Source organism: Octopus sinensis, linkage group LG2, assembly GCF_006345805.1.
Source record: "Octopus sinensis linkage group LG2, ASM634580v1, whole genome shotgun sequence".
NCBI lineage: Eukaryota > Metazoa > Mollusca > Cephalopoda > Octopoda > Octopodidae > Octopus > Octopus sinensis.
In genome coordinates, this window is record NC_042998.1 from 30,829,001 (window position 1) to 30,839,831 (window position 10,831).

The 10,831-nt window shown below is 35.6% G+C and overlaps 2 protein-coding genes across 2 annotated transcripts in view; both read left to right on the forward strand.

Annotated features, from left to right (window-relative positions):
- Positions 1–9,301, forward strand: part of LOC118762182 (mucin-3A-like) — a 40,139-nt gene extending 30,838 nt beyond the window's left edge. The window contains exons 40-53 of the mRNA XM_036500682.1: positions 262–522; positions 767–893; positions 1,030–1,098; positions 2,388–2,647; positions 2,891–3,017; positions 3,154–3,222; positions 4,515–4,774; positions 5,022–5,148; positions 5,285–5,353; positions 6,644–6,903; positions 7,148–7,274; positions 7,411–7,479; positions 8,769–9,027; positions 9,273–9,301. Coding sequence (XP_036356575.1) covers positions 262–522; positions 767–893; positions 1,030–1,098; positions 2,388–2,647; positions 2,891–3,017; positions 3,154–3,222; positions 4,515–4,774; positions 5,022–5,148; positions 5,285–5,353; positions 6,644–6,903; positions 7,148–7,274; positions 7,411–7,479; positions 8,769–8,884 — 1,941 coding nt within the window. The 3' untranslated portion in view covers positions 8,885–9,027; positions 9,273–9,301. The remainder of the gene's footprint in view (positions 1–261; positions 523–766; positions 894–1,029; positions 1,099–2,387; positions 2,648–2,890; positions 3,018–3,153; positions 3,223–4,514; positions 4,775–5,021; positions 5,149–5,284; positions 5,354–6,643; positions 6,904–7,147; positions 7,275–7,410; positions 7,480–8,768; positions 9,028–9,272) is intronic.
- Positions 9,302–9,351: 50 nt separating this feature from the next.
- LOC118762183 (mucin-2-like) overlaps positions 9,352–10,831 on the forward strand; it is a 64,689-nt gene continuing 63,209 nt past the window's right edge. The window contains exons 1-2 of the mRNA XM_036500683.1: positions 9,352–9,397; positions 9,533–9,601. Coding sequence (XP_036356576.1) covers positions 9,364–9,397; positions 9,533–9,601 — 103 coding nt within the window. The 5' untranslated portion in view covers positions 9,352–9,363. The remainder of the gene's footprint in view (positions 9,398–9,532; positions 9,602–10,831) is intronic.

Consider the following 10,831-nt stretch of genomic DNA (forward strand, 5'->3'; position numbering starts at 1 on the left):
TCTCTAATTTGCATCATAATTCTTGAAGACATCATATAAAATTCTATCGCTCATTTTATATTTCCCTCGTCCAATGCGTGTCTTTTACTGCACAAACTACCTCCACTGCAATACTTTTTCCAAGCCCATCCACCACCAGACAATGTGATTTATAGGAATACAATTTCTCACCAATCTACTCTTTCATTTCTTTCACATATACAACTGAATCACGTTTTTGCCTCAATTTCTCATACAAGAGCTGATTGTTTTCTTTATCAGGGTTCTGTAATATATCAGAAGCGATGGATGATGAATCTTTTCCTCCCAGATACAGCCATCTCTCTCAATCCACCAGTTGGCAATCCCGGTGACATCAGACCAGACTTTGGATGGCTAACTAATTCCAATAGCAAAAGGATTATCACATTAGATATTGGCCCCAGCCTAGATGACGGAGGTACAATTCGCCTTATTCGACACGACAATGTGAAATCCTTTACGGTTTTCATTTCACGTCCATCTGCAAAAATGCAAATCGAGGTATTCACTAGTAGCTCTTTCTTCATTCTATTCACAGAACTATTTCCAATCGCACAATATAAAGTTCGAATACTCAACGTTATCTCGTTTTAATCATTCGATTCTCTCTTGCTAAATTAATCGATAATATTCATTCATATATATCATAGTGAAATCTGAATCTTTGAAAGCATCACCTGATTTATATTCACGTTTTTCGTTTAGTTGACGATTATTTCAATTGAAATTTCATTTCATTTATTAGACATCCTCACCAGATCGAACTATACACATTACACAACATAATGGTCAAACGACGGTGGAAATTGAACTTTTGCCAACCGATCCAACAAAGGATATGTTGGTAACTCTCTCTGCAAAGCTCTGTAAACGTAAGCAGTTTATATCAAATTTCCCATCATTAAATACATTTACATCGATTTCTACCGCATGCAATACATTGACAATTTCATCGAAATTTAAATGATCCTTCCATCGTATAATTTGGCTTTTAATTCTCTATTGCAGACCCTATCTCAACAACAATGGCACCAGTCACATCAGCACCTACATCAACTCTACCAACAACTACTCCACGTGAGTTTCATTATTTACAGAACCGCCCTAAAACATAAATTTTCACAAACGTTCTTTCTCAAGATCTCATCCGTTCCTGCATCTTCACTCAATATACGTACATCTATCACTGACAAAAAAATGTCCTTGTGCAAAATCCGGCACATTTATTTAGTTTAAACCGGATCTCACACATTTTCATTAGTCTCCCGTCTCCAATATTGCTACATCATTCAACATCATTTTCTTTGACGGCAAATTCAAAGGGATTTCTCTGGTCGGTTCTTTTGCCTATACCGTAAATACATTTATCAATAAATATGACAAAAAACATTTTTTGCATAGCACATTAATTGTAGTCTTTTGTAAGGTTCTTTAGATTGGCGAAGTTTAACTTTCTATTTTTTGCAAACCAATACAGCAATATTTTTTGGTCCCCAGTTACTGAATATTTCACATTTTCAACAATAATCTTGCGTTAGATCCTCTTAGGAGGTTACTAAATTGTCCAGATTTTAAATTGTCCCCTTATTAAATTGACAGCTTACGTTCTCACTTGATTCATCTGTGCAAATATTTGTGAACGCTTAGTTCTTCAGCGAACTTCTCACACTTGACTACGTCGGAGCGTCGTTCACGTACGGATGTTCACGTATGCCCTCTACACTACGTTTCCAAAATATTTCACACACATAATTCTTCATTCAAAACGACATTCACCTCGCAAATAAAATTGTTTTCATTTCTTTCATCTAAATATGGCTAATTATTCTGAATCTTTTCAATATCGCCGAACCTCATATACGGAGTTTCCTTTACAATTCAGCGTCTTTTTAATCACCCCTCTACACACATATAACTCATCGCCACCTTTTGAGTTCTTCTCATGGCATTTATTATACGAAAACTAGTTTGAATTTCATGTTAGAAATCTCCATCTATATTTCATTTCCGATTAGAAGCATTTCAACGACACATGTTGCTAGCCTCCATTACATCTTATAATTAATTGCCTCTAACTTTCCGCTTCATGTCTCCACAAATGTGTCTCTAATTTGCATCATAATTCTTGAAGACAAATCATATAAATTTCTATCGCTCATTTTATATTTCCCTCGTCCAATGCGTGTCTTTTACTGCACAAACTACCTCCACTGCAATAATTTTTCCAAGCCCATCCACCACCAGACAATGTGATTTATAGGAATACAATTTCTCACCAATCTACTCTTTCATTTCTTTCACATATACAACTGAATCACGTTTTTGCCTCAATTTCTCATACAAGAGCTGATTGTTTTCTTTATCAGGGTTCTGTAATATATCAGAAGCGATGGATGATGAATCTTTCCTCCCAGATACAGCCATCTCTCTCAATCCACCAGTTGGCAATCCCGGTGACATCAGACCAGACTTTGGATGGCTAACTAATTCCAATAGCAAAAGGATTATCACATTAGATATTGGCCCCAGCCTAGATGACGGAGGTACAATTCGCCTTATTCGACACGACAATGTGAAATCCTTTACGGTTTTCATTTCACGTCCATCTGCAAAAATGCAAATCGAGGTATTCACTAGTAGCTTTTTTTCATCATTCTATTCAAAGAACCATTCCCAATCGCACAATATAAAGTTCGAATACTCAACGTTATCTCGTTTTAATCATTCGATTCTCTCTTGCTAAATTAATCGATAATATTCATTCATATATCATAGTGAAATCTAAATCTTTGAAAGCATCACCTGATTTATATTCACGTTTTTCGTTTAGTTGACGATTATTTCAATTGATTTTCATTTCATTTATTAGACATCCTCACCAGATCGAACTATACACATTACACAACATAATGGTCAAACGACTGTGGAAATTGAACTTTTGCCAACCGATCCAACAAAAGATATGTTGGTATCTCTCTCTGCAAAGCTCTGTAAACGTAAGCAGTTTATATCAAATTTCCCATCATTAAATACATTTACATCGATTTCTACCGCATGCAATACATTGACAATTTCATCGAAATTTAAATGATCCTTCCATCGTATAATTTGGCGTTTAATTCTCTATTGCAGACCCTATCTCAACAACAATGGCACCAGTCACATCAGCACCTACATCAACTCTACCAACAACTACTCCACGTGAGTTTCATTATTTACAGACGCGCCCTAAAACATAAATTTACACAAACGTTCTTTCTCAAGATCTCATCCGTTCCTGCATCTTCACTCAATATACGTACATCTATCACTGACAAAAAAAATGTCCTTGTGCAAAATCCGGCACATTTATTTAGTTTAAACCGGATCTCACACATTTTCATTAGTCTCCCGTCTCCAATATTGCTACATCATTCAACATCATTTTCTTTGACGGCAAATTCAAAGGGATTTCTCTGGTCGGTTCTTTTGCCTATACCGTAATTACATTTATCAATAAATATGACAAAAACCATTTTCTCCATAGCACATTAATTGTAGTCTTTTGTAAGGTTCTTTAGATTGGCGACGTTTAACTTTCTATTTTTTTGCGAACCAATACAGCAATATTTTTTGGTCCCAAGTTACTGAATATTTCACATTTTCAACAATAATTTTGCGTTAGATCCTCTTAGGAGGTTACTACATTGTCCAGATTTTAAATTGTCCCCTTATTAAATTGACAGCTTACGTTCTCACTTGATTCATCTGTGCAAATATTTGTGAACGCTTATTTCTTCAGCGAACTTCTCACACTTGACTACGTCGGAGCGTCGTTCACGTACGGATGTTCACGTATGCCCTCTACACTACGTTTCCAAAATATTTCACACACATAATTCATCATTCAAAACGACATTCACCTCGCCAAATAAAATTGTTTTCATTTCTTTCATCTAAATATGGCTAATTATTCTGAATCTTTTCAATATCGCCGAACCTCATATACGGAGTTACCTTTACAATTCAGCGTCTTTTTAATCACCCCTCTACACACATATAACTCATCGCCACCTTTTGTGTTCTTCTCATGGCATTTATTATACGAAAACTAGTTTGAATTTCATGTTAGAAATCTCCATCTATATTTCATTTCCGATTAGAAGCATTTCAACGACACATGTTGCTAGCCTCCATTACATCTTATAATTAATTGCCTCTAACTTTCCGCTTCATGTCTCCACAAATGTGTCTCTAATTTGCATCATAATTCTTGAAGACAAATCATATAAATTTCTATCGCTCATTTTATATTTCCCTCGTCCAATGCGTGTCTTTTACTGCACAAACTACCTCCACTGCAATACTTTTTCCAAGCCCATCCACCACCAGACAATGTGATTTATAGGAATACAATTTCTCACCAATCTACTCTTTCATTTCTTTCACATATACAACTGAATCACGTTTTTGCCTCAATTTCTCATACAAGAGCTGATTGTTTTCTTTATCAGGGTTCTGTAATATATCAGAAGCGATGGATGATGAATCTTTCCTCCCAGATACAGCCATCTCTCTCAATCCACCAGTTGGCAATCCCGGTGACATCAGACCAGACTTTGGATGGCTAACTAATTCCAATAGCAAAAGGATTATCACATTAGATATTGGCCCCAGCCTAGATGACGGAGGTACAATTCGCCTTATTCGACACGACAATGTGAAATCCTTTACGGTTTTCATTTCACGTCCATCTGCAAAAATGCAAATCGAGGTATTCACTAGTAGCTCTTTTCTTCATTCTATTCACAGAACTATTTCCAATCGCACAATATAAAGTTCGAATACTCACTCCGTTATCTCGTTTTAATCATTCGATTCTCTCTTGCTAAATTAATCGATAATATTCATTCATATATATCATAGTGAAATCTGAATCTTTGAAAGCATCACCTGATTTATATTCACGTTTTTCGTTTAGTTGACGATTATTTCAATTGAAATTTCATTTCATTTATTAGACATCCTCACCAGATCGAACTATACACATTACACAACATAATGGTCAAACGACGGTGGAAATTGAACTTTTGCCAACCGATCCAACAAAGGATATGTTGGTAACTCTCTCTGCAAAGCTCTGTAAACGTAAGCAGTTTATATAAAATTTCCCATCATTAAATACATTTACATCGTTTTCTACCGCATGCAATATATTGACAATTTCATCGAAATTTAAATGATCCTTCCATCGTATAATTTGGCTTTTAATTCTCTATTGCAGACCCTATCTCAACAACAATGGCACCAGTCACATCAGCACCTACATCAACTCTACCAACAACTACTCCACGTGAGTTTCATTATTTACAGACGCGCCCTAAAACATAAATTTTCACAAACGTTCTTTCTCAAGATCTCATCCGTTCCTGCATCTTCACTCAATATACGTACATCTATCACTGACAAAAAAAATGTCCTTGTGCAAAATCCGGCACATTTATTTAGTTTAAACGGATCTCACACATTTTCATTAGTCTCCCGTCTCCAATATTGCTACATCATTCAACATCATTTTCTTTGACGGCAAATTCAAAGGGATTTCTCTGGCCGGTTCTTTTGCCTATACCGTAATTACATTTATCAATAAATATGACAAAAACCATTTTCTCCATAGCACATTAATTGTAGTCTTTTGTAAGGTTCTTTAGATTGGCGAAGTTTAACTTTCTATTTTTTTGCGAACCAATACAGCAATATTTTTTCGTCCCCAGTTACTGAATATTTCACGTTTTCAACAATAATTTTGCGTTAGATCCTCTTAGGAGGTTACTACATTGTCCAGATTTTAAATTGTCCCCTTATTAAATTGACAGCTTACGTTCTCACTTGATTCATCTGTGCAAATATTTGTGAACGCTCATTTCTTCAGCGAACTTCTCACACTTGACTACGTCGGAGCGTCGTTCACGTACGGATGTTCACGTATGCCCTCTACACTACGTTTACAAAAATATTTCACACACATAATTCATCATTCAAAACGACATTCACCTCGCCATATAAAATTAGTTTCATTTCTTTCATCTAAATATGGCTAATTATTCTGAATCTTTTCAATATCGCCGAACCTCATATACGGAGTTTCCTTTACAATTCAGCATCTCTTTAATCACCCCTCTACACACATATAACTCATCGCCACCTTTTGCGTTCTTCTCATGGCATTTATTATACGAAAACTAGTTTGAATTTCATGTTAGAAATCTCCATCTATATTTCATTTCCGATTAGAAGCATTTCAACGACACATGTTGCTAGCCTCCATTACATCTTATAATTAATTGCCTCTAACTTTCCGCTTCATGTCTCCACAAATGTGTCTCTAATTTGCATCATAATTCTTGAAGACAAATCATATAAATTTCTATCGCTCATTTTATATTTCCCTCGTCCAATGCGTGTCTTTTACTGCACAAACTACCTCCACTGCAATACTTTTTCCAAGCCCATCCACCACCAGACAATGTGATTTATAGGAATACAATTTCTCACCAATCTACTCTTTCATTTCTTTCACATATACAACTGAATCACGTTTTTGCCTCAATTCTCATACAAGAGCTGATTGTTTCTTTATCAGGGTTCTGTAATATATCAGAAGCGATGGATGATGAATCTTTCCTCCCAGATACAGCCATCTCTCTCAATCCACCAGTTGGCAATCCCGGTGACATCAGACCAGACTTTGGATGGCTAACTAATTCCAATAGCAAAAGGATTATCACATTAGATATTGGCCCCAGCCTAGATGACGGAGGTACAATTCGCCTTATTCGACACGACAATGTGAAATCCTTTACGGTTTTCATTTCACGTCCATCTGCAAAAATGCAAATCGAGGTATTCACTAGTAGCTCTTTTCTTCATTCTATTCACAGAACTATTTCCAATCGCACAATATAAAGTTCGAATACTCAACGTTATCTCGTTTTAATCATTCGATTCTCTCTTGCTAAATAATCGATAATATTCATTCATATATATCATAGTGAAATCTGAATCTTTGAAAGCATCACCTGATTTATATTCACGTTTTTCGTTTAGTTGACGATTATTTCAATTGAAATTTCATTTCATTTATTAGACATCCTCACCAGATCGAACTATACACATTACACAACATAATGGTCAAACGACGGTGGAAATTGAACTTTTGCCAACCGATCCAACAAAGGATATGTTGGTAACTCTCTCTGCAAAGCTCTGTAAACGTAAGCAGTTTATATCAAATTTCCCATCATTAAATACATTTACATCGATTTCTACCGCATGCAATACATTGACAATTTCATCGAAATTTAAATGATCCTTCCATCGTATAATTTGGCTTTTAATTCTCTATTGCAGACCCTATCTCAACAACAATGGCACCAGTCACATCAGCACCTACATCAACTCTACCAACAACTACTCCACGTGAGTTTCATTATTTACAGAAGCGCCCTAAAAACATAAATTTTCACAAACGTTCTTTCTCAAGATCTCATCCGTTCCTGCATCTTCACTCAATATACGTACATCTATCACTGACAAAAAAATGTCCTTGTGCAAAATCCGGCACATTTATTTAGTTTAAACCGGATCTCACACTTTTCATTAGTCTCCCGTCTCCAATATTGCTACATCATTCAACATCATTTTCTTTGACGGCAAATTCAAAGGGATTTCTCTGGTCGGTTCTTTTGCCTATACCGTAAATACATTTATCAATCAATATGACAAAAAACATTTTTTGCATAGCACATTAATTGTAGTCTTTTGTAAGGTTCTTTAGATTGGCGAAGTTTAACTTTCTATTTTTTGCAAACCAATACAGCAATATTTTTGGTCCCCAGTTACTGAATATTTCACATTTTCAACAATAATCTTGCGTTAGATCCTCTTAGGAGGTTACTAAATTGTCCAGATTTTAAATTGTCCCCTTATTAAATTGACAGCTTACGTTCTCACTTGATTCATCTGTGCAAATATTTGTGAACGCTTATTTCTTCAGCGAACTTCTCACACTTGACTACGTCGGAGCGTCGTTCACGTACGGATGTTCACGTATGCCCTCTACACTACGTTTCCAAAATATTTCACACACATAATTCATCATTCAAAACGACATTCACCTCGCCAAATAAAATTGTTTTCATTTCTTTCATCTAAATATGGCTAATTATTCTGAATCTTTTCAATATCGCCGAACCTCTTATACGGAGTTTCCTTTACAATTCAGCATCTCTTTAATCACCCCTCTACACACATATAACTCATCGCCACCTTTTGTGTTCTTCTCATGGCATTTATTATACGAAAACTAGTTTGAATTTCATGTTAGAAATCTCCATCTATATTTCATTTCCGATTAGAAGCATTTCAACGACACATGTTGCTAGCCTCCATTACATCTTATAATTAATTGCCTCTAACTTTCCGCTTCATGTCTCCACAAATGTGTCTCTAATTTGCATCATAATTCTTGAAGACAAATCATATAAATTTCTATCACTCATTTTATATTTCCCTCGTCCAATGCGTGTCTTTTACTGCACAAACTACCTCCACTGCAATACTTTTTCCAAGCCCATCCACCACCAGACAATGTGATTTATAGGAATACAATTTCTCACCAATCTACTCTTTCATTTCTTTCACATATACAACTGAATCACGTTTTTGCCTCAATTTCTCATACAAGAGCTGATTGTTTTCTTTATCAGGGTTCTGTAATATATCAGAAGCGATGGATGATGAATCTTTCCTCCCAGATACAGCCATCTCTCTCAATCCACCAGTTGGCAATCCCGGTGACATCAGACCAGACTTGGATGGCTAACTAATTCCAATAGCAAAAGGATTATCACATTAGATATTGGCCCCAGCCTAGATGACGGAGGTACAATTCGCCTTATTCGACACGACAATGTGAAATCCTTTACGGTTTTCATTTCACGTCCATCTGCAAAAATGCAAATCGAGGTATTCACTAGTAGCTCTTTTCTTCATTCTATTCACAGAATTATTTCCAATCGCACAATATAAAGTTCGAATACTCAACGTTATCCCGTTTTAATCATTCGATTCTCTCTTGCTAAATTAATCGATAATATTCATTCATATATATCATAGTGAAATCTGAATCTTTGAAAGCATCACCTGATTTATATTCACGTTTTTCGTTTAGTTGACGATTATTTCAATTGAAATTTCATTTCATTTATTAGACATCCTCACCAGATCGAACTATACACATTCACACAATAATGGTCAAGAACGGTGGAAATTAAATTTTGTCCAACCGATCCAACAAAAGATATGTTGGTAACTCTCTCTGCAAAGCTCTGTAAACGTAAGCAGTTTATATCAAATTTCCCATCATTAAATACATTTACATCGATTTCTACCGCATGCAATATTTGACAATTTCATCCGAAATTTAAATGATCCTCCATCGTATAATTTGGCTTTTAATTCTCTATTGCAGACCCTATCTCAACAACAATGGCACCAGTCACATCAGCACCTACATCAACTCTACCAACAACTACTCCACGTGAGTTTCTTTATTTACAGAAGCGCCCTAAAACATAAATTTTCACAAACGTTCTTTCTCAAGATCTCATCCGTTCCTGCATCTTCGCTCAATATACATCTATCACTGACAAAAAAAATGTCCTTGTGCAAAATCCGGCACATTTATTTAGTTTAAACCGGATCTCACACATTTTCATTAGTCTCCCGTCTCCAATATTGCTACATCATTCAACATCATTTTCTTTGACGGCAAATTCAAAGGGATTTCTCTGGTCGGTTCTTTTGCCTATACAGTAATTACATTTATCAATAAATATGACCAAAACCATTTTTTCCATAGCACATTAATTGTAGTCTTTTGTAAGGTTCTTTAGATTGGCGAAGTTTAACTTTCTATTTTTTTGCGAACCAATACAGCAATATTTTTGGTCCCCAGTTACTGAATATTTCACATTTTCAACAATAATTTTGCGTTAGATCCTCTTAGGAGGTTACTACATTGTCCAGATTTTAAATTGTCCCCTTATTAAATTGACAGCTTACGTTCTCACTTGATTCATCTGTGCAAATATTTGTGAACGCTTATTTCTTCAGCGAACTTCTCACACTTGACTACGTCGGAGCGTCGTTCACGTACGGATGTTCACGTATGCCCTCTACACTACGTTTACAAAATATTTCACACACATAATTCATCATTCAAAACGACATTCACCTCGCCAAATAAAATTATTTTCATTTCTTTCATCTAAATATGGCTAATTATTCTGAATCTTTTCAATATCGCCGAACCTCATATACGGAGTTTCCTTTACAATTCAGCGTCTTTTTAATCACTCGTCTTCACACATATAACTCATCGCCACCTTTTGTGTTCTTCTCATGGCATTTATTATACGAAAACTAGTTTGAATTTCATGTTAGAAATCTCCATCTATATTTCATTTCCGATTAGAAACAGTTCAACTACACATGTTCCTAGCCTCCATTACATCTTATAATTAATTGCCTCTAACTTTCCGCTTCATGTCTCCACAAATGTGTCTCTAATTTGCATCATAATTCTTGAAGACAAATCATATAAATTTCTATCGGTCATTTTATATTTCCCTCGTCCAATGCGTGTCTTATACTGCACAAACTGCCTCCACTGCTATACTTTTTCCAAGCCCGTCCACCACCAGACAATGTGATTTATAGGAATACAATTTCTCACCAATCTACTCTTTCATTTCTTTCACATATACAA